At 39.3% G+C, this 24673-nt stretch overlaps 1 protein-coding gene across 2 annotated transcripts in view; it reads right to left on the bottom strand.

Moving 5' to 3' along the window:
• Positions 1-467: 467 nt before the first annotated feature.
• The window catches only part of LOC126760708 (uncharacterized), a 189223-nt gene continuing 165017 nt past the window's right edge, over positions 468-24673 (bottom strand). The window contains exons 5-10 of one of the 2 annotated variants that reach the window (XM_050476549.1): positions 6209-7105; positions 4578-6047; positions 2711-4500; positions 2486-2645; positions 2249-2417; positions 468-1916 (exon numbers count right to left, since the gene is read on the bottom strand). In XM_050476549.1, the coding sequence (XP_050332506.1) occupies positions 1709-1916; positions 2249-2417; positions 2486-2645; positions 2711-4500; positions 4578-6047; positions 6209-7105 (4694 nt within the window). In that variant the 3' untranslated portion in view covers positions 468-1708. Of the gene's footprint in view, positions 1917-2248; positions 2418-2485; positions 2646-2710; positions 4504-4577; positions 6048-6208; positions 7106-24673 lie in introns of both variants that reach the window. The other variant, XM_050476548.1, reaches the window with a different exon arrangement.

The following is a 24673-nucleotide window of genomic DNA, read 5'->3' on the forward strand; positions in this document are numbered from 1 at the left end:
TAAAAATTAAAAAAAAGTGTGAAATAATTGCTTTACTTTTTTATTTCGCTATATTTTTATTTCTTTATTTTTCTTTCAAAAAATATTTTTATGTGAAAATTTTTGATTTTAATATATGTATTGCAATTTTTGAAAAATCTACTTTTTTTTGGAAAAAATATAAGAAAAAATAACTATATTGAAAAAATAATTAGAAAATACACAAAAAAATTGATTTTAACATATTGAAATTTAAAAATAAAAATAAAAATCTACTTTTTTTGGAAAAATTTTGAAATTAAAAAAAATTAATTTAAAAATAAATTAATTTCAAAAATGTGTGAAAAATCTATTTTCGAACTTCCTAAAACCTTTTCAAATTAAAGCAAAAATATTTTTTTTAAATAAATTTGAATTTTAATTTAAAAATTTAAATTTTTTTAAATGAATAATTTTTTTTTGATATTTTTTCCAAAATAGAATTAACAACAACAAAAAATGCTATGTTAAAAAAGTAAATAGAAAAAAACTGATTTTAAAAGATTGAAATTTTTGAATTTTTTTTTTGGAAAATGAATTTTAGAAAAAATTTAAAACAAAAAAAAATATCAAAAGTGTTGGGAAATTGAAATTTGTAATAGCAAGAAAATATGAATTTAAAAAATTTAGATTTGAGCAAAAAATGCGTTAGTTCGAAAAAGTTTCGAATAGTAATGCCCAAAATTTCGAAAAATTCCAAAATATTCTTTGAAAAATAAATTTATAAAATTATGTATTGCAAATATTTTTATAAAAAATTCTACAAGCTTTTCGTCTGCAAGTTGATTGTTGGCTTTTTCTGTTTCTTTACGAAATACTTTAGTACTATTACGGCTTAAACTTAACTGACTATTTTCTATTTCTAGTTTTGCGCTCAAAGTTTTAGATTTTGCTTGTAGTCCGTCTGGTCCCTTGTTTCGTTATTTGTTATTCCCAGTTATAACAGCAGATAACTGGGTCCACTGTGTATGTTTTTTGGCGGACCCTAATATAGTATATGGGTGTGTCTAAATAGTTTGTTTTTGGTTAAATTTCCATACATCAGCTAAACAGTTAACTTAGTATTTGTTTTTTTTTTTTGGTGTGTATGCGTTTTTTTCAATACATTTGCGCTTGCAATAATAGTTGGTTTTAAACGTCGAAAACACGCGCCACATTTGTGTGTGGCATGTTGCGAATAAACGGCAATAAGAGAGAAATAAACACCTATGCATACACAGAAAGTATAAATATTTAAATATATGTATATGTAACGAGCGAATATTGCGAATAAACGCTAATAAATGGAAACACATTGGCGAAAAGCCGCATACAGCAAGTTAAGCTTATGTTAAGTTAGGCTTACGTACATAAATGTAAAGGGAAAAGCGAATTGTAGGAAAGTGTAAAATAAGTCACCTAAATATTTCACTTAAAAATAAATAATGCAAACAAATAATTACCGTTACAGGCCCTAATGACTTTTCATTACTAATTTGAACAGCATACTTGATTGACGCTCTTGCAGCACCCTATTTGCCTTGCCGAAATGTTTTCAAACTACAAACAATTCAGCAGCAAATTGTTGTTGTGCTCAACAGTTCAGCAAAAGTACCTTATACAAGCGTAGTGACTGCGTCGCTGCCTCCAGCATTTGCTACTATAAGCAAAACAATTTTCCCAAGTATTATCTGTTGGGCGTGCTGCCGGCCTAGCCGTTGACGACAATGTAATCCTGTTTGTTGGGCATCTTTAGCAGCCGCCTCGTGCGAAACTCGTACGCGCGTCGACAGAACATAACCAGTTCTGGATTTGTATTCTCAGGCACGGTGCGTATGCTATAACAACTGGAGCGTTTGGGCACTATGGAGACCTCCTCTTCGATGTCCTCCTCAGCAGCGCGTAGACGGCGGCGGTATCTGGAAAATGACAACAAATCAGCGATTATTTAGGGTATTTGAACGCGTTTCGGGTTTGGAAGAATGCTGAGATTATTGATATGTTTTCGTTACAATTAAAAAATTGGTTTAAACTCGGAGCAATTAGAGGTTAGAGAGAGCAAGCGATTTTTTTTTAGAAATTAAAAAAGTATGAACCGAAAATCTTCGGATCTCGAAAAATAATTAATATAAGGCAAAGTTCTAATGCGCGCCGAGAAGCGAAATAAAAAATAATTTTGCATACATTTTCAAAGTTTTTAAAGTATGTTTTTAACTTTTAAATCTATTGCTTTTCATTTTATTGCACTCACCTACAATATTCGCTGAAAGTGAGCACGTAGCACTTATCTTCAATGCAGGCAACTGAGTTGTGATCGCGGTGTCTGGAGGCGTACACCTCGTCGGGACTGTCGTTAGGCTGGCGTCCCTGCTCGGTGTGTTCGGGTCGATAGTACCACAGCAAAGACATCATCATTTCACCTATAAAGAAACACACACATAAAAAATAAACTAACGTTAAATGAGTTATAACCTAAAAATTTACGCACCATCTTCGGGGTTCTCCCAGAGGTGCGCCACCTTTGCTACATATGGCAGATCATTATCCTCATTCGCTTTGAGCAGCACACAGTCGCGTGTGCGTATTATGTCGCCCTCCGAGTGACGCATGGCGGGATAGCAGGTGCGTATGACTAGCGGGTCGTCGCTCTGTAAACGAAACCAAAATTAAATATAAATGTTCGCACTACGCTGTCAGCGTACACAAAACTTACATTCAAAAATACCGCGCCCTGGAACGGCTCACCCTCCCACGTCCAACCGTTATTCCACTTCGGCACGACATCGCCGCGCGTGGCTGGCGGTAGGCGGTCGTCTAATTCGAAGGAGACCGTGGAATGTTTCACCTTCTGTCGCTTGCGGCTGCCGAATTTCGAGCGCGAACGCGTGCGTTTAGTACCGTGATGCGGCTGACAAACAATGCGCGGCATTGGCGGTACGGGCGGCAGGAACACTTGTGCATTGGAATGTTTATCGAGTGGCTGCGCATACTGCTGTTCTTGCACGACTTCTGGTAGCGCTGGCGTCTCATCCAGCTCTTCTGCTTCCATTTGTGCTGGTCTATCTTCGACCTCCTCCACTGCGCTGCCTTCCGCGTTGCATTTGTCATATATATTGTTGTTGGTCTCCAATGCCAGTTGCTCTGTGGTCTGCAGTGGCGCCTCCTCAGACGTTTCCAAAGCATATGTGTTGTAGTCGCAGTCTTGCTGTTTAAGTTTCTTCTTATTTGACTTTGGCTTTTTCGATTTTTTTGCTTTTGCAGGTTTCCGTTTAGCCGGCGTACGCTTTGACTTGCTTGACATTTTATTTGTGCTGCTATTGCTGCTAACAATCTCTTCAAGCGACGTTGCCGTTGGTTCGGCGTACGCTTCTTCCGTCACCTGTGTCAAATCCAAGGCTGTGTTAGGCTCTACATTGCACGGACCCAACGCAGGTTCGGTTATTGAGGTAGTTTGTGCGGCACGCGCTGTCGCCGTCATAAGTGTGTAGTTTACATCAATAGCCTCAGGCACAGTTGTGTGCGCTGCTGCTGTTGCGGTTTTAATAGGTTTCTTCGTCTCCGACTTGGAGCGCTTCTCTGCGCTCGCCTTTTTGTCTTTCTTTTGTTTACGTTCAGATGCTGCCTTGTCCGAGGCAGGCTCCGTAACGTCAGCAGCATCACAGTTGGTGTACTGATTTAGCGTGCCATTGCAACGTGACGTTTCGGGTTCTGAGAAATATCCGCGTGCCACCGAGTCGATGGTTTCGATTAAGTGCAGTGGTATACAAGTTTTACGCGGTGTCTTGCCGCGCTTCGGTGAAGGTTTCGGCGTGATGCGTAGCGTACTCAGGCTGCTGCTGCTGTTGCTATTGCTACTACTCTCGGTCAGTAGCATGCGCATTGTTGGCACATCTGTTTGCGTAGTTTCACTGAATTCGCTTTCCGTCTGCTCGGGTTCTTCTACCAAATCGACGATCTCATCCGCGCATGGCTCTATATCTTCTTGTTTTATGTCATTGAGTGTTATTGATTTCTTTTGCTGCTTTCTTCGCTGCAACCGTTCCTGTTTGGCAGCCGCGCGACGCTTTTCTAAGATCTCCTGCTTGCGGCGTTCCAGCGCTTGTAACTTTTTCTTGCGCAACTTCAGTTGCTTCTTTTGCTTATCGGTCAGCACCAGCTGACGTCGGCGTATTGTCGCATTGACGCCACCCACTTTGGATTGCCGTAACTGAAGTTTACTGTAACGCCCACGTTTATCCAGCTTTCGTCCGCTCAGGCACAAATATGTGCGTGGCTCGGCTTGCTTAATGAGACTTTTGTATCCGTTAGGTGAAGATTTCTTACACTGCAGTTGTGCCTTGGGTAGGTTAAGTATCTTGAGGCGTGACTTTTGGCAGCTGCCCGAAGAAGATAATGCCGGACTGTGGCAAAGATCGAGCACATCATCATCTGAGGTCGTCGAGAGGTCAATGTCACAATGAATTACTGGTGGCTGCTGCCAGCTGGGTAAAAGACGCATGCGACCTACTGAGGTGGAGAAAGAAAAAAGTTGGGTTAGTGAGAACTGGAATATTATATTGTTATAAAAAATCCATACATACCTAACGGTTTTAATGTCGGCGTGTCCGTGACATCAGACACTTCGGTCGACACATCTTCACAGGTCAATGTTAGTGGCTCAGCCTTGATAAGCTTCAATTCAGCCTTCTCATTGTCTTTGTCATGATTGTGGTTAGACTCTTGTTGTTGTTGCATTTGCAACACAGCGTTTAACAACGGCTCATCGTCTTCCAGCTTAATCTTTTCTGCCTTGATTTCTGTCTTCAATATAAAAGGCGTCTGCGCAGTCTCGGCGGCTGGAAAGGACTCGCTTAATGTGGCTGGCACTTGCGGTGAAGGATTTGGTGTGATAGCAGTCAACAGCTGCTCCGGTTGAAGTGTCACAAATTGTGTCTGTGTTTGTTGCGGCTGGGTCTGCGGTGGTGGTTGTTGCAGTTGCTGTTGTGGTTGTACAATTGCATGCGGTTGCTGTGGCAACGTGCGCACATGTATCATTGGTGTCGAATGTGTTTGTAAACTGCTTTGCGCCTGCGCGGTCACGTTTGCAGCGGCGCCTGCGTAAACCATCTCCCGCGCCATCGTCTTGCCAATACGCGCTTTGCGGCCCAAGATCGGAAATGCAGCACAATTGGTGGCGGTTGTGGTGGAGTTGGTGCTGCTATTGGTAGCTACAGTTGAATTTGGTGTGGAGGGTGGAGGTGTCTCCGTTACAGATGTCAAATCGTAGGCTTCGAGCACAGGCGGCACATTGTTACAGTTATTACCCGCGTATTGCGGCGTTGCCTGTTGTCTGCTCTCCACCGGCACTGCCATTTTGTTGTCAGTTTGATCGCTGCGTAGGAGCAGCTTTGCATTAGCCTCTTCTATTGCCGCCGGCAAAGACGCCGAGGACAGCTCTTGCTCCGTTAGTGTATCTAAGAGTTTTTCGTCGTTGGTCGTATAGCTTTCAGGCGGCGTCGGAGGCTGTACTACGCTCTCCTCGTACTGGCTTTTATTGTCCGAATCCTCTAACTTCAGCTCGGACTTAACCGCTTGCAACAGATCCAAATGCTGTTGCGTATGTTGCTTGCCGAACAGTAACAGATCGTCGATTTCTGTTGGCGTTGCTGACGCTAAAGCCATAGCTGTTGCTGTTACTGGTACGCTGGCGTGTGTCGCTGTTGTCGTCGTCGTCGATTTTTTAACTGGGCCTCTACTGGTAGTCAATGAATTGTTGATCGAGCTGCTGTTGTTGTTGCTGCTCCTGCTGTTCTGGCTGTGGTTCGTCATATTCGAACTGTTGTTGTTGCTGTTGTTGATTTCCCTGCTGCTGTTGCTGCCATTCATCAACGTATTGTTGTTGTTGTTCAAATGATTCATCGTTGAGCAATTGCTGTTGCTGCTGTTGTTCGTGCTGCAGCTGCTGCTGCTGCTGTTGCTGTTGCTGCCGTTGTTGCTACCAATATGAGGCCCAGTATGGACGTTTTTTGGACACGATTGTTGCATTGGACACGGACACTGTGGTGGATATTCTGCAAATGAGAAGCAAAGTTATATATTAAAGACGCGTTACAATAAGCAACAGAGGTGTAGTCAGCCAAAATACGACATCAACATTCGATTTTTTTAATATAGCCCACCCCTTACCCACAAATGTAACTACCGATTAGGTGAGAACCATACTTTTCCTTACCCATATACGGTCCCTGTATGCTGCGCGTATAGCACTGCCCTGCAGCGCCTCCGCCCGGACTATAGCCGGTATAATAGCCCGGCGGACCTGGATAGTGTTCGAGATGTTGTGCGTGTGCTGCCGGTCCAGCCGGCACAAGCTGTGTTCCGGGGGGCGGTGCTGGTGGTGGTGGTCCCTGAATGGACGTTGGTGGTGGCGGTCCACTGGGTTGTGCTGCACCACTTGTCGCTGTCGGTGGTGGTGGTGGCGGTCCCTGTTCGTACAGTTCCGCCGGCGGAGGCGGATGACCTGGCTGATAGTATGGATAGCGCCGGTATGTCGAAGGTGGTGGCGGACCTGCGCTCTGATAGACTTTGGTCGAAAAGTAGGGTTGATAGGCGGGCGGTGAGTAGCACACCGCTTCCACCGGATATGGTGTACAATAGTTAGCCGGATACGCAGTCGAGTAGTGCATCTGCGCATGCATCGAACGTGGATATGGTGAGCTCTGATGAGCGGCGGCGGCCGCAGCAGCAGCAGCTGCGGCAGCAGCGGCGGCAGCTTGTTGGTGAAGCTGCTGTTGATGCTGTTGCTGCTGCACCTGCTGGTGCTGTGTGGTGGGCGCGCCGCTATGTGCAACCGGCGGATAGCGGAACGGTGTCAAATCGCCACCGGTAATAAGCACATCACTGTCGGCGCTATCTGCGGCTGTAGCCGATGGTGGAGGCTGTTGGCCGGCAGCAAGCTCCGGATCAGAGCTAAGCGGCGCGGGTATTTGTTGAGATTTCTTGATAGCAGAAGCGGAAGCAGAGGTAACACCTGTCGGCAGAAGTGGCACATTAGGTGGCGGCGGTGGTGCAGCGGCTACAGTTGGTAGGACGTGTGGTGAGATCAATGGACCGGCAGGTTGGTAATAGCCTGAAAGTTAACAAACATAGTACAAAGCAATTTTAGACGTTGTGAGAGAAATTTGTAAATTAAATCTTATAATTGTAATGGATCACTAAAATTCTTCGAAAGCGCCCAACATGAGCTCGTTAATCTTCAAAATATAATAAAGTTGACATTTGCCTCAGTACCCGCCAAAAAACATTCTCATCGCTCAATTTCATATTAAAAGGCATTCTGCACTATGCAAGGCTATAACAACCACACTAACATACGCTGCACGTTGTTTGCGTATAGCGGAAAATGTGCAGAAAACCCGAAAATGAATAACAACAAAAACTGACTATTTATCGCGCATTCATATTTTTACGGTTGCAGGCGCTGCAATTGTTGTTGCTTGTTAAACATGTTTTTGTTGCTGCCGCTGCTTCGCCTCGCTGCCACCGTTGTAAGAAAAATCTTACGTAAAAACGCGCGCTCATTGCAGTTACGCTGCGCTTGCTGCCGCCACTGAATGTGGCAGCGTGTGCGCTTCCATTGGCTATTAGAGGTAGGCAGAGCTAGCTGGTGCTGTTCGGTTAGGTAGTCGGGCAATCGGCACAACAACAAAAACAAGTTTTTATTTTATTTGCTTAATTTTTAATTTTTTACGCTTTGCTTTTGGCTTTTGCCTACGACCACATGAAATTGACAGTTGCTGCTGCATTTCGCCAACAGCAGCCAAGAGCAACGGTAAACAATGTTGCAGTGAATGTGCGGCAAATAGCAACAGCGACAAAGCTAAAATGCTAAAGAAAGCTATAAATTTAAATGTGAAAATTTCCTGGTTTCGTTTTCTTCTCTCGCTCGTTAAGCGTTTGCTTTGCTGCTGCTGCTAGTGGCAATTTGACTTTTGTAGTGTGGAAATTTGACATTTTGACTTTTACGTCCACAAGCGGCAAAGGTTAGAAAGGCATTGGCCAAGTACAAAGTGGGAAAATCGATTTGGTTTTTGAAAATAGTGTTAAGGATTGCATAGAAATTAGGATGAGTGGACATAGGACAAAGCTTTCGTAACGGTAAAATGCAAGAAAATTAAAATGTCTTCCTAATTACTAGTATTTCTGTTATTTTTGTTGTTGCGAAGGCCTATTGTTGAAAATATCGATAAAGTAATAGAAATCGTCGAGTCTGGCCGTCATGTAAGCGCTGTTTTGATTTTCCAGTGGTTAAACATTGTATAAAATACCCGATTCGTATCATTTAAATAAGGCTGGATGCGAAAAGAAGGTGTACGTAGGTGTAAGCGCCACACAAGTTAACGCAACAAAACCTTATCGACCGCACATCCATCTTCAGATCACCGCTGAAACGCAAAAATCGCTTGGTTTCTTAAGTGCGTGGTTAATGGTGACGAAAAGTGGCTTCACATGCGACAACGTCTAGTGAAAACGGTCGGTGTCGAATCGAGCAGACCCGACACAAACGGTGCCCAAACCAAAATTGTTGATCAAGCAGGTTTTTTCATGGATTTGGTGGGTTTGTTAGAGAATCATCTAGTATGCGGTTACGGCCAAACTCAGACTTAAATTGTCAACAATCGCACCGCCTGAAGAAAGCAAACGGTCAGCTTTGTCCAATAGGAGGGGATAACGCCAGCGGCTTTTTAAAAGCTCCAAGAGCTTGGTTGTGAGGTTCTTATGGATCCATCTTATAATTCGGACCTAGCACTAACTAATTAACACTTCTTTCTCTGCCTGGGGAATGATTTTGTTGCTTAAAAATTCGCCTCAAGCGAAGCTTGTAAAACTCGGTTGTCGCAGTTTTTTGCCAATAAGAAAAAGGATTACTCTGAGAGTGGCGTTATGAAATTACAAATATACACCTACAAAATAGCAAAACTTTATCGAATAAAACGATGCATATTTGACATAAATTGGATTCTGACTATGCTTTCATTTAATGCAAAAAGTAATGGATAATGGAGTATTATAAAAATAGTCAAGTTGCCAAGTGCTGAAAATTTATCGAAAATTCATAAAAAAAACAACAATTTGGTATCGATATTTATTCCATTGCAACAGTGATGTGCATTTTTTTCTAATACAGACAGTGCTGTGCCGATAAGAAAGAATTTTAGTACATGAGGAAAGATTGAAAATTGTTTTTCTCCCTAGAAAAAATAGATATAGTATAATAAAAATAATACAAACTTCTGTAATAAATATTAGCTTACATAACCGCATTTTGAGAACAAACAGCAGTTGTAATAAACAGCTGATGAGCTAATAGTTCATCAACTCAGATTAATTTACACCTAATTCATATAATATAATAACAGCACTTTTACAAGTGAAACTAACGCAACTCAATTACCACAATTTCGTGTTAAATAGAAATGAATCGTCGTGACAACTATCATTTTCCGAGTACGCCTTGTCGAACCACAGTTTAAATGACAGCTTAATGTAAATAGTACACAAAAAAGTGTCAGGCTAACAAAATAACTCTTGCACATACATTATTTATATACATACATATACATATATAGTATATACGTACGTAGTCACATTGCAGTAATTATAAATTTATATCCTGTCACTTGCAGCACACGATTGTGGTTAGGTTATCGCATAAAGATGCACACATTCACCACAAAGCAGGCATTAATTTTACACGCGCTTCACACGCTGTCGCTGCTACGTATTGTTGGCTATACACAGAACCCACCCACCGACACATTCATCACTAATTTCCCCGCACTGTCAGACAGTCAGCACCGAATCAATGACTACCTCATTAGCATTTGCTTGCCACTTTTCAAGCTAACGCTTTGGTTGGTGGGCAGTGGCAGTGGTAGTGTGGCAGCGGCAGCCTTCACATTAGAATCGGTGACAATGCAGCTAATCAACTGGTGTCTGTCAATCAATACGCCACATAAATTTCAAATGAAATAGGTTGTAGAGTAAGAGTATTTAAGGCGCATACTGTTTGTTAGTGTGTGTGTACGCGCGTATTGTGACACATCACGAATTTCGTGATTCCGTATAATCTACTATGAACAACAGCAACATCGTATGGCAAGTTGGAGTTTATTAAAAATGCGCGTGGTTAATATAATATGCGTTTTATAAGCTGGTTGCTGGCGGTGGAGGACTCTGAGGAGTTACAAAGTACATGCAAACTTAAATAAATATCAATATGGAATATTGTATATTACATATATGTATATATATATACATAGGCTTTCAAAGGATATTTTAAGATCTATAAAGCTGATTTTTTTAGGTGGAGGTTTATGGTAATACAAATTATAGAAAAAAATAAAGTACCGTAATCGCATCATAACAAACCCTTTCTTATATGCGAGCCAGCAGCCAGAAGCCCAGCATTCCACATCACATAAACACATCATTTGACATGACATCAACTCAACCGAGTCACACGGATACTGGCCAGCTGCCCGGCAGCCTTTCTTATATAGAGCCAGCAGCCAGAGGCTCAAAACTTCAGATCACATAAACAAATCATTTGATAACAGATCAACTTAACAGAGTCACACGGATACTGGTCAGCCGCCCTGGTAGCCTTTCTTATATAGAGTCAGCTGCCAGAAGCCTACTATTCCAGATCACATAAACACATCATTTGATAACAGATCAACTTAACAGAGTCACACGGATACTGGCCAGCCGCCCTGGTAGCCTTTCTTATATAGAGCTAGAAGCCAGAGGCCCAAAACTTCAGATCACATAAACACATCATTTGATAACAGACCAACTCAACCGAGTCACACGGATACTGGCCAGCCGCCCTGGCAGCCTTTCTTATATAGAAGCAGCTGCCAGAAGCCCAGCACTTCAGATCACATAAACATCATTTGATAACAGACTACTTAACAGAGCCTCACGGATACTAGCCAGCCGCTCTGGCAGCCTTTCTTATATGCGAGCCAGCAGCCAGAAGCCCAGCATGCCAGATCACATAAATACATCATTTTACAACAGATCAACTTAACAGAGTTTCACGGGTACTAGCCGGCCGCACTGGCAGCCTTTCTTATATAGAGCCAGCAGCCAGAGGCTCAAAACTTCAGATCACATAAACATACCATTTGATAGCAGATCAACTTAACAGAGTCACACGGATACTGGCCAGCCGCCCTGGCAGCCTTTCTTATATAGAGACAGCTGCCAGAAGCCCAGCACTTCAGATCACATAAACACATCATTTGACAACAGATCAACTTAACAGAGTCACACGGATACTGGCCAGCCGCCCTGGCAGCCTTTCTTATATAGAGACAGCTGCCAGAAGCCCAGCACTTCAGATCACATAAACACATCATTTGATAACAGATCAACTTAACAGAGTCACACGGACACTGGTCAGCCGCCCTGGTAGCCTTTCTTATATAGAGTCAGCTGCCAGAAGCCCAGCATGCCAGATCACATAAACACATCAACTTAACAGAGTCACACGGATACTGGTCAGCCGCCCTGGTAGCCTTTCTTATATAGAGTCAGCTGCCAGAAGCCCAGCACTTCAGATCACATAAACACATCATTTGACAACAGATCAACTTAACAGAGTCACACGGACACTGGCCAGCCGCCCTGGCAGCCTTTCTTATATAGAGACAGCTGCCAGAAGCCCAGCATGCCAGATCACATAAACACATCAACTTAACAGAGTCACACGGATACTGGTCAGCCGCCCTGGTAGCCTTTCTTATATAGAGTCAGCTGCCAGAAGCCCAGCATGCCAGATCACATAAACACATCATTTGACAACAGATCAACTTAACAGAGTCACACGGATACTGGCCAGCCGCCCTGGCAGCCTTTCTTATATAGAGCCAGCAGCCAGAGGCTCAAAACTTCAGATCACATAAACATACCATTTGATAGCAGATCAACTTAACAGAGTCACACGGACACTGGTCAGCCGCCCTGGTAGCCTTTCTTATATAGAGTCAGCTGCCAGAAGCCCAGCACTTCAGATCACATAAACACATCATTTGACAACAGATCAACTTAACAGAGTCACACGGACACTGGCCAGCCGCCCTGGCAGCCTTTCTTATATAGAGACAGCTGCCAGAAGCCCAGCACTTCAGATCACATAAACACATCATTTGACAACAGATCAACTTAACAGAGTCACACGGACACTGGTCAGCCGCCCGGCAGCCTTTCTTATATAGAGACAGCTGCCAGAAGCCCAGCACTTCAGATCACATAAACACATCATTTGACAACAGATCAACTTAACAGAGTCACACGGACACTGGCCAGCCGCCCTGGCAGCCTTTCTTATATAGAGACAGCTGCCAGAAGCCCAGCACTTCAGATCACATAAACACATCATTTGACAACAGATCAACTTAACAGAGTCACACGGATACTGGTCAGCCGCCCTGGTAGCCTTTCTTATATAGAGCCAGCTGCCAGAAGCCCAGCCCTTCAGATCACATAAACATCTCATTTGACAACAGATCAACTTAACAGAGTCACACGGACACTGGCCAGCCGCCCTGGTAGCCTTTCTTATATAGAGACAGAGGCTCAAAACCAGAAGCCCAGCATCAACTTAACAGATCACATAAACACATCACATTAAACAGATCAACTTAACAGAGTCACACGGATACTGGTCAGCCGCCCTGGTAGTCTTTCTTATATAGAGTCAGCTGCCAGAAACCCAGCACTTCAGATCACATAAACACATCATTTGACAACAGATCGACTTAACAGAGTCTCACGGATACTGGCCAGCCGCCCCGGTAGCCTTTCTTATATAGAGCTAGAAGCCAGAGGCTCAAAACTTCAGATCACATAAACATACCATTTGATAGCAGATCAACTTAACAGAGTTTCACGGATACTGGCCAGCTGCCCGGCAGCCTTTCTTATATAGAGCCAGCAGCCAGAGGCTCAAAACTTCAGATCACATAAACATACCATTTGATAGCAGATCAACTTAACAGAGTCACACGGACACTGGCCAGCCGCCCCAGCCGCCCTGGCAGCCTTTCTTATATAGAGACAGCTGCCAGAAGCCCAGCATGCCAGATCACATAAACACATCATTTGACGAGTCTCATGGGTACTAGCCAGGCAGCAGTGCCAACAATTATTCTACATAATCACTTGACATCGCATCAATTGAACCCAGCCATATGAGGAGACCCAGCCAGCTATTCCTACGATTTTTTTTTCCTAGATTCTCGGTTTCGCTCAAAGATTTCACAGAGAGGAAACACGAGTCCATTAGAAAATATACTACTTCTTAGAAGAAGCTCTTGAAGTCAATAATTTCAATTCTAAGAAAAATAAATAAAAAGCATAAAAACTGTATAAAAGATAAAAAGAAAGGTTTTGATGTCACAATGACATAAGTAACTTTGACATACACTTGAGGCGGCTAGTGCTTAAATATTATAGATAATAAAGTAACACATAAAAATAATTTAAGTGAAAATATGTACAAAAAACAAAAAATGTCGAACAGCTGTCAACATGCTTCCACCAAACCAGACCTTTAGGTTATGTAGCGGAAATAACCTAACAATATGGGCAAGACGGTAATTTTGGCTTAAATTGTTTGCGAACATGAGCGCAATAAACAGCAACCCCTAAGCAAGCGTAGAGCACGGCTGACAGCATATTAGCACCTTGCTGTGACGAAGCACAGAATGAAACGCTACTCAGCCACTGGCGGGGACCGGCAACCGCGCTTAGCTTTGCGAGTCAATGACATGTCAAAATAAATAAAGGTAAACTCACATACTGATATTTATGCAGCGTGCGTACAAGCCCACACACTTGTAATAAGCATGTACTACTAATGGCTATACCCTTGCCGCACACACCTACATACACATCCACGCAATTGCAATGTATCGGCAATAAAAATCACAACATACTTAAATGGTAATAAAATTGTGGTTGCCTAATGTCGACACCGCGACACGACGAACATGTACGACAACGTACGAACACACGCGTTTACGAGAAACGCACACACAAACGTTGAAGCGTTCATTTTCTCGCACACTTCTACTTGCGCGCACTTCCTGTTTCCGCTGGAAAGGCGAGCGCGCAAGGAGTGCGCCAAAGCAGTTTTGCCTTGGGCTTTGTCAGGATTGTCGTTAGCAAAGGTCTTTGACATGGAATATGTTTGCGTTTGATTGCTTGATTTGTTGTTGGGGCATGATTCAATTCGTAGACGTCTTATTATTGCCAAAGCATCTATATTTCTATTGCGATTGATTGCGGCTGGGAGAGCAATAAAAATGCGGAAGCCAGAACAAGTAAACACGAGGCAAACACACACAGCAATATCGACATAGCGCTGCATACATAAGTGTGTGTGTGTGCATTTAAATATATATGTGTTTGTTGTAAATTCCAGTCATAGCTGTGTCTTGAATTGTAATTGCCTTGCAATGTTTATGGTTTGATGGCTTCATTATGACAACTGCACGTCAGCACGCCCAACACATTAAAATATTTAACGAAAGGTGTTAAGTAATTAGCGTTATGTGTCTGATGGATAAGGCTTGATAGCAAGCAAATGCAAATGGAGGCGATGGGTATTAAAGGCAGAAGGAATTCATTTAGTATGAGCATGAAGAAAATGATTGAAAATAAACATTGTTTAAGAATAAACTTGAACTGTTATTGAGGAAGGATGCTGGTTTATAGCGGCATTGTGATTTGTGTAAGACTACTGAAGCCAGTGTGCTTGATAAAATATAAATAAAAAAAAAACAAATAATGAAAAAAATATGAATAAAAAATTCGAATTAAAAAAATACATATTAAGAAAAAAATATAAATACAAGAAATAAAAATTAAGATAATTAAGATGTAATATAAATTTAAAAAAATACAAATTAAGAAAAAAAAATTAAATTAAAAAAATTCAAATTAAGAAAAAAAATAAATTAAAAAAAAAGAATTTAAAAAATTTAAAATTAAGAAAGAAATATAAATAAAAAAATACAAAGTAAGAAAAAAATATAGATAAAAAGTAAGAAAAAAATATAAATAAAAGATACACGAATTAAGAAAAAAATCAAAATTAAAAAATAATTGAATTAAAAAAAAATTATGAAAAAAATATAAATTAAAAAAAAACACAGATTAAAAAAAATGCAAAACAAAAAATAAAGTGCATTAAGTAAATAAAAAATATTTGTAATTATTTTTTTGCAAAGTGTAATGGTGCACTCTCATGACAAGTGCTCTACCTACGCTGAACAATGTGCTCGCGCCAATTCAACAAGCGCTGATTTTTCAGAAGTGCCCTGCGATAAGTCGAGTGCGAAATTAATACAATTTACACTCACTTGTGTAGCGTGAAAGAGCAAACATTTGCAAAGTGTGATAATTACGCGGAATTAAAAGTGCAAATATTAAAAATGCAGTGGCTAAATGAAAAGCAAACGTAGAAATACAATTCAAATTAATAAATCAGCTACTAACAATGCGCAGCAGCGTTTAAAACCCGCAAAAGCAAACTCACGTTTGTCCAAGGCAGACAGAAGATAATAAATTTATGCAAACAAACGGCGAATGCAGCAGCAAAAAACAGCCAATATCGCCGCTGCCGTTGCTGCCAATAAAGTAATGCGCAAATAATGTGCAGCTGTTCGATATGTACATATGTATGTATGTATGTATATGAGTATATGAAGTGCAAATGTATGCAAATTGCAACAGCTAAAACTAAGTTGGCTTAGAACAAATGTAAAATCAATCGTCTGGCAAAACGTTTATAAAAGCTCGTCGTAGCAACAACAAATCGCAAAGACTTGTGCCACACATTTGCCGCATATTAAGCAGGCACTTGGTAAGTGCTTTAAGATCACGTGTTCACAGCGCGCACGAAACCTACTGTATAAATAGAGACAAACGTAAAAATTATTAGAGTTGACAAAATATGCAAGAAATCATTATAACAAATGCAAAACTGAAGAAGTTTCAATAAAAACAGAAACGATTAATTATCGATTACAGTCGCCGAATTCAAATAATAACATGTTCACACACATAGGATTCAAGAGACAAGAGACTAGACACAATTTACACAATTATTATTAAAAATATTTTGTTCATATATTTGAAAAAAAAAAAAATGTATATGCCTTAGTGCGGTTCATTGCTGAAGCCAGTAGTTGCATTCTTTCAACGTGCAACACAACACAAAATCATGAATTTCCAACTAAAGCGCCAAAACGACGCAAATAAATAAATAAATGAATGAATGAATGAATGAATGAAAGAATGAGCAAATGACAAACTGATTGCCGGCATAACGTTTAGCTGACAGCAGTAGTGCAGACAGTAGTGTACTAAGTATATGCGCGGCGGCAATAGCCCAGCAGTCGGGCGCATTTTGTCACATTTTTGCATTATGTGCGACTTGACGCCCAGATATTTAGCGCTACTTGACTGCAAAATGGTAAAGTTTTACTATTTCAGTTGTGTATGCGCATTTTTCGCGCAAATTGTGCGCATAATTAGTCGACGAGTTGATGAACGCGTCAAAAGACTTAAACAAGTGTGACACAAGCATACATAAAATGGTTCGGATATGTGTCACATGTGCATAATTATTAGTTGCGTGTATAAATAGCGGGAGTTGTTGCCATATGCGGATCGCGACATGCAAATTACTCAAGTGTCTGTGTGGACACGCTTTGCTTGTTGGTTAGCAGGAATTATCAATAGGAATATCAATTTTTTCAGGTTCGGTTTTTTAGTTAACGGTTGTTATATTTCAATTTATATTTTTTGAAGTGAACTAGTTTTTTGAAGTTTTCAATGTATTATAGAGATATTTTAGCATAGATATTATAAAAAAATCGATTTTTTCGTATTTCGGTAGGTTAAATATTCAAAACCATCTTTCTAAAAGGGTTTTCAAAATTCGAATGATTTTCAAAATTCTAAAAATTTTCAAAATTATAGCTACATATTTCAGTGGATATTAAAAAAATCGATTTTTTTGACACGTTGAATATTCAAATATATCTCCCTAAAAGGGGTTTTCAAAATTCGAATGATTTTCAAAATTATAGCTGTTTCAGTGGCGTCGCAACTAAACCGTTTTAAGCCGAAGTATGGAAGAAAGGAAAACTCAATTTTATTTTTTGAAATTTAAAACCCGAAAATTCGGACCTTTGGACTACAATATTCCCTTAAGTTTAAATTTGTTATTTAACTACTTAACTACAAGCCACTAAACTTATGAATTTTTTTTCAACTAATTGATTACAAAACCAGCTTTCATTGACAAATTTACATTTTAAATCGAAAGCGAACTGTGCGACTCAAATTCATTGCTTTGCGCTTGCAGTAAAGCGCATAAATAATGCGCCATTTAACGCATTCAACGCATCATCAACGCGCGTTCCCTTCTGCGACGCCTGCGACGTAAAGCAACGCACATAGCATTATCATCATCGCCATCAGCGGCATCAACGTGGCCATCATCAATGTCATCAGCGCATAAATAATTAAACGCCGCTATGCATGCTACATTACGATGCGGCCGCTTCTCCGCTTCTCACTGACAGCACAGAGGAATTTTGAAGTGTTATAATTGCAGCAAGTAGCTGCAATCACACACATATACATATATGCACTAAGGGAGCGCGCACGCATAGTGCAAATAGGCAATGAATGAATGGCAAAAAAGCGCCAATAAAGCCGCGGCTGTCAGAGCCACCACTTACTATTGCGTATGATTATCATAATGATAATTATGATGGCAATGATTTTGTTGTTGCTAATACGCGCGCTGCTGCGAGGCGTGCGAACGTTGATGTGGCGTTGACGAGCCGTTGCAAGTGAATGCGCCTTAATGGCAAAATGAAATAGGAGAAAACATAGAAGCGGCTAAGTATGACGGCCGACACCGAGAAGTGCTCAATGAGGGGTTGCATTACTAACGTCAGCACTGCTGCTTGTTGACAGTTGTTTGTTGATGTGCGGAAAGTTGATGGTGCGTTGCGGCTAAAGCAATGCTTGAATGTGAACTGAGGTGTGGCGCATCATAAGTTCTGCGTAATTAGGCGCATTTTTATGGCCAACACCACCACATACGGTACGTAGTGTCGGTAGAGGCCCGTTGAGGACGCGCCGAAGGGCAAGCTTGCCAATAAGCACATACACGATGCGTAATAATTAGCATGGTTTGATCTGCCGCATGTTATAAGAATCAGCGATTTGTGTTAATTTCATTTATAGGTGATTGGGAATTAGTGAAGGGTGGGAAACAGTTTAAAAAAGTTTTTCATACAAAAACTAGATTTTATTTATACTATAGTCATCCGATCTGAACAATTTCCTCGGCGATGGTACCGTTACCTTGGACAATACTCTATGCCGAATATCGTGAAAATATCTCGTCAATTGAAAAAGTTTTCCATATGAGGACTTGATTTCGACCGATCAGTGAATATGACAGCTATAGCTTATAGTAGTTCGGCAAATGAGCAGCTTCTTGGGGGGAAAAAGGACTTGTGCGAAATTTCAGTTCAATAACTCAAAAACTGAAGGATTAGTTCGCGTACATACAGGCAGACGGACTGACAGACGAACTTGGGCTAATCTTCTCATCTCGTCACGCTGATCATTTAAACACATATAGAGATTATATGTACATACATACATACATATATGGTTTTCGAACTTTTCTTCTGGATCATAGAAACTTGGTGACAAACTTAATAAACACTGTTTAGGGTATAAAAATATATGAATATGAGAGTCTGCTAACTGAAAATTTCACCCAGTTTGATGATTGTTATAAATATCCTGCACTTGATTGACATTTATTTGCGTAGCAAAATGTGCCTCATTGACCCAAAAACGCCGAAAATATATGCATGCGCACAGTCAACGTGTAATCGGCAACTCGGTGTGAGGGCGGGCCCATTCAATCACTTTTGAACGCATTCAATCACGCTGAAGTGTAGCAATTGTCGCAGGAAATTGCTGCCACTCGACAAGGAAAAGCCATATAAAATGCAAAATTTGTGTCAAAATTGTGCAAATAAGTGGTGAAACGAGATTTTGAGTGGAATTGAAAGAAAGGGTATGTACAGGTGATTGAAGTGAGATTCACTCAAAAAAATATTATGGAAAAATTATTTTTTTGAAATTTTTACTTTTTACGGTTGAAAATGTTTGCCATAATTTTTTTTGCTATATAACCTTTGCCATAAATTTTTATTTTGCTATAAAATTTTTGCTATAAAATATTTTTGCTATAAATTTTTTATTTTGCTATAATTTTTTTTTTGCTACAAAATAAAGCTCTGAAAGTCTACGCTTTGCATCAATATGCCAACGATTTTACGCTCGTATGAATATTCGTGGCAGTATTGGCGTTGCCAACGAATTAAAGCGGCACCAACAAAGCAAATTTTGCATGCAACAAGACACACATGCACTCAAACAAAATATGTATGCTGACAATACCAAGGCCATGAAACGAGATACATATATGCAACAACAAAAAGCAAAACCAAAACCAAAACCGTAACAGCAGCCTCATCTGCGGTCCGAGAGTAGCAGCCGCCATATCGGCGAAATCAGAACAATCCAATCATTGCAGGTGCAACTGGTCAGCCTTGCTAATGCGACACATATGCTAAAGCGTATGCATACATACATATATGTACGTGTATTAAGTGTACGATTGCAGGTGTGCATATGCAATATTTCCCATACGCGGCTTATGCCACCGTTGCCGCCACCCGTGTGATTGGTTTGATGCGCTGAAATGCTTCCTGTGTACCAACACCGATTGGTGGCATACGTAGTGGTGCACCGCAAGCACCAACAACAAAGCACATAATCACACACATCGATGTGCAGTTGTGTGGCTAAAGCATTCATGCAGCTATCAGCAGGCCACACTCACCACGGCAGGCAAATCCTGCGTAGCTAAAATGTATATATGTATATGTGCGAGTATATGTATGCCACTTGCTGCTGGCAGTATGCGTCTGCTGTAGCGCTGACAAAACACACTGGCCAATTCATCATTTTGTCAGCGTGACAAACTCAACAATTGACAATTTTTCAAACTGCCAGCGTTGAGCAGTTGCTGAGCTGCTGAGCAGTCAGTGGACGTGGCTCAATGTCTGTTGGGTAGTTGATGGAAGAAGGTGGCCAGTCGAAGTGTCTGCTCGTTTGCCTGCTCAATCAGCGTTCGTTTGTGAATATGTAAAAGTGTGCTGACAGCTATGCGGTGACGGGTTTGCCTGCTGTTTGGGCGATAGTAGGCGCACATGTTACCCCTTATTACTTATTTATGCATTTGCAGGCGTGTGTGTAGCCACCAATAGTATATGGTTTTCATTTCTATTTTTTTGTCGCTTGACATCCTGCGTGAATGCTGATAAAGTGTGACAGATAAAAAAGTGACTTTTGAATATTTTAAGTGGACTATCACCGGCGGTTGGCCCGTACGCCATAAAACGTACTTCAACTGTGCTGAGTATGTACAATGTGATGAGTATGTAAAATAGGCGAATAAATAATTTTCAGCGCTTTTTTCTTTATGAATTGTGCATTTGCCTTTCACGGCATATTTTGACTATTTGTTTCACTGTTTTTTAACTTTTTTTTTGCTCTTTTCAACAAGTGAAAAACTGGACAAAGGTTAATTTCAAAAGTTCACGAACCGTTAAAGACAAGTCAATCCATTTAAATCGATAACGTTACCGACTAAATCGTTCAACGATTGGTTCATAAACATAGTTTTCGCACTCTAAGGAAAATCTAAAATTATATCATTAGATAGTATTCTAGTCTAGAGGCCCGAATTTCGAGCGATTTTTTGTTTTTTGCCAGTTGATACAAATAATAATTTAGATTTTTATCATTAATTGTTTATCATTTGTTTATTCATATTTCAAGAGTACACAAAATAAATTTAAAAAAATCAAAAATTTATGCGCCTTTGAAGTTGAGGAGAGAAAAAATTTGCATTCGCATTGATCTTGACCCTTGTATTGATTTTCAAAATCAAAAGATTTTGATTATTGATTAATACAACTGTTATTATTGTAAAAACCACGAAGAAAAATTGAAAAAAGACCAAAACGGCGGCTAATCAGAAATAAAGGTAAATTTTTTTACTGAATTCCTAACTTTTGCATTTTGTAAATTAGACATTTTTTATTATTAAAAATTATATTTATTTTTTTAATTTACATTAGTATTTTTTATTTATTAAAACTAGAATTTAGAAAAACGAATCTAATAATTAAACTTTAATTTTTAATAAAAAAAAACTTAAAAAAATCGATATTTTTACTCCTTATCAATATGTTTATATATAACCGATATATCTTTTTTAATAAACAAACATTTTTAATAAAAAAACTTTTAATAAAAAAAAATTTTTAATAAAAAAAACTTTTAATAAAAAAAATTTATTTTTTAAATTTCACGATTGTTTTTAATAATAAAAAATATAATTTTTTCACTTTTAAATAAGAGTTCACTTAAATTTTTTGTTACTAAAAATTAAAATTTTTTCATTATTAAAAATTATATTTATTTTTTTTTATTTAAATTAGTACTTTTTACTTATTCAGACTAGAATTTAAGAAAAATACTTTTTTTATTAAAAATAAATTTTTTTTTATTAAAAATTAATGTTTTTTAATTTAAAAAATTTATTGTTTTATATTTCTCGATAATTTTTCATTAATAGAAATTAGAATTTTTCATTCAGAAAAAGTCGACTTTTTTTGTTTTTATAAATTAGAATTTTTTTATTATTAAATTTTTATATTGTAAAAATATATGTATATTTTTTTATTGTTTAAAATTTAAATGAAAATTTTTTGATTAATAAACTAAAATTTACAAAAATTAGTACTTTTTATTATTAAAAATTTTATTTTTATTGTTAACATTTTTTTATAATTTAATTTTCTTGTGATTAAAAAAAATTTTTTTTTACAAAAATTTAATTTTTTTATTACACATTATAATATAAAAAAGTTTTTTTTGTTTTGTTGGTCAACGATACAGAGACATTTCCAGGCTATTCATGCCACATTTCCAGAAAATCGACTATTTAGAACTGGAGATATGATAAGTTCTTTCGAGAAGCACTTGTCGTGCGCTCCAACCGCTCTAGTTGCCACGAATTAAACCAGCTTTAACTTTGAAAATAATTTGAATTTTGAAAAACGCTCTAAAGGAAATATTGATTTGAATTTTGAAAATACCTACAAACTATCGAAATATTACATATTTTAAAGAAAAAAAATCGATGTTAACAAACTTCTAGACTAGAATACCCACTTAAATAAATATCTATTAAACACAAAACTCTTAGCTGATGTTATAAGCAAATATACTTATACAACAACACATTGCGCCAGACTTTCGCACTGAAAAACCCGAAAAGCCATTAATTTGTTTTTATTACGCACCAGTCGCGCGGTGGGCCGCAGCTTAAACTCAATTAAACGCGGATTACTACAATATTTGTGTACAACCACAGCACTTCATAGAGGCGTCGGCAGTAAATTAAGGGGTGTTGACAAAATTGCGGCAACGACAAATAAATTCGCACTTAATTACATTTAAAGGACTGGCGCCAAACCTTCCAATAACCAGTATAACACAGCACCACAAATGGCGACCGTCAGACTGACTACAGCGCTACACGCGGAAAAAGAGAAACATATACATATGTATTCGCTTTTACGTCAAACGTCACATGGCCGCAGCAACAGTCGTTCACCTTCCCCCCACGGCAGGTCATGATTTGGAATGTGACACATGTCTAATTTGCTGTGTTTGACGCGCGGCACTCGCATTTGTCAAATTGCGTTCACATTTCTATTACGCGTTTTGGCCTTTTATGCTGCTGTTATGATTTAATGCCACATTGATTGCGTGACAAATTATTTATACCAACATACATACATACATATGTATATGTATGCGTGTTTAGACCGCAAGCGCCACAAAGTTATTGATGGTCATATCGCAGCATGCCGCCGCGCGCCACACCCTGCCACATGCCATCACAATCCAAAACCGGCAAAATGCGACACAAAAGCGCTTGCTGCTACGCGCAAAAATCTCATCTTGGGGCTGAAAAGGCGGTTACGCTGACGGTAGCAACAAATGTCGCTGTGAAAAAATGGAGCAGCAAGCAAATGGCGCGCGGCTGCATAATTCACGTGAGCGCCGTCATCGCGAAAAGAATGGTTGTGTAGGGCAGCAGCACAAGTGTGGTATGTATTTGGCGCATAAGTGCGCAAATCGTGCGCTTTGACAACCATAAGTGTCAAATGATAAACTGCGCAGATCTCGCAGCAACCGCGCAAGCCAACAGTTCTTAGCTGGACACTGCGACAAATTGCTTGCAAAGATCATCTGTTGCTCGCGCGCAGCCGACAAACAAGTGCTTAAACAAAGTCAACACTTGACAGCTGCATTAAATGGCATCATGACAGATGGGCGCTGACAGTTGCGTTTAAAATAAAGTCATGTACGCGACCATTAAAGAAATTTATTAACTGTTATAAATACATTTTATACGAAATAAATTTGTATAAATATTTCGTGTTTTTTTGTTTAACATTGTTTGAAAAGCAATATACGCGCTACATACACAGCGATAACACCGCAAATTGTGGGCGTTTGTGACACTAATGGACTGAATTTGTTCCGAGTGCATTTGCTGACAGCTTGTTCTGCTGCGAAGTACGCTGCAGCTGTTGTTATTGCTTTTCGTTTTTGTCGTGCTTATTAGTTTACACTTCTTCACTCTTGTCCGCTCGCGCCAGCGTGACATTGTGTTTGACATTTGTCAACTTTTTGTTGTCTCGGTCGGTCTCCGTCTCCGTCTCCGTCTCTGTTTTTGTTTTGTTTATTGTTTATGTGCTTTGACGATAAGCGCGCACTGCCGAGCGACAGTGGACTGGCTTAACCTAGGGTCGACAAGCGCGATAACAGTTGAAAGCTTTGTGCTGTCAAAGCGTTAATTGGTTGTTATTTGTTTTTAACAAATTAATGGGTTACGGCGGTCAAACGAAAATGGTGCACAAGTTTCCAGATGTCAAACGTTTGCATATGAACTTGATCTGCGGCGGCTTGAGAAAGCACAGAATGCTTAGAATGTGCAGATAATTAGTATAAAGACAAATAGCTGATTTGCTTGATTTACCGATACCGTTTATCGATATTTGTATATTTAACCGATATTTTATTGTATACAAACATTTTTTATCAGTTTCTTTCAGTTATTTCTGTCAGTTATCAAAACTTTTTTTATCAGTTAACGATATTTTTATCTACTATCGATATTTTATATTTTATGTATTGTCAATATTTTTTATCTATTATCGACATTATTAAAAATTCCATTCAGTATCGATATTTTGATCTATTAACTATATTTTTATCTGTTATCGATATTTTTATATTTAATCGATATTTTTATCTGTTATCAATATTTTTTTATCAGTTATCGATTTTTTGTCGGAATTTTTTATATTTTTTCAACTTCAACGTTTACACTTGGTATAGACTGACAACTTTGTGACTAAAGAGTATTTTATAC

The sequence above is a fragment of the Bactrocera neohumeralis genome, chromosome 5 (genome assembly GCF_024586455.1).
Source record: "Bactrocera neohumeralis isolate Rockhampton chromosome 5, APGP_CSIRO_Bneo_wtdbg2-racon-allhic-juicebox.fasta_v2, whole genome shotgun sequence".
Classification (NCBI taxonomy): domain Eukaryota; kingdom Metazoa; phylum Arthropoda; class Insecta; order Diptera; family Tephritidae; genus Bactrocera; species Bactrocera neohumeralis.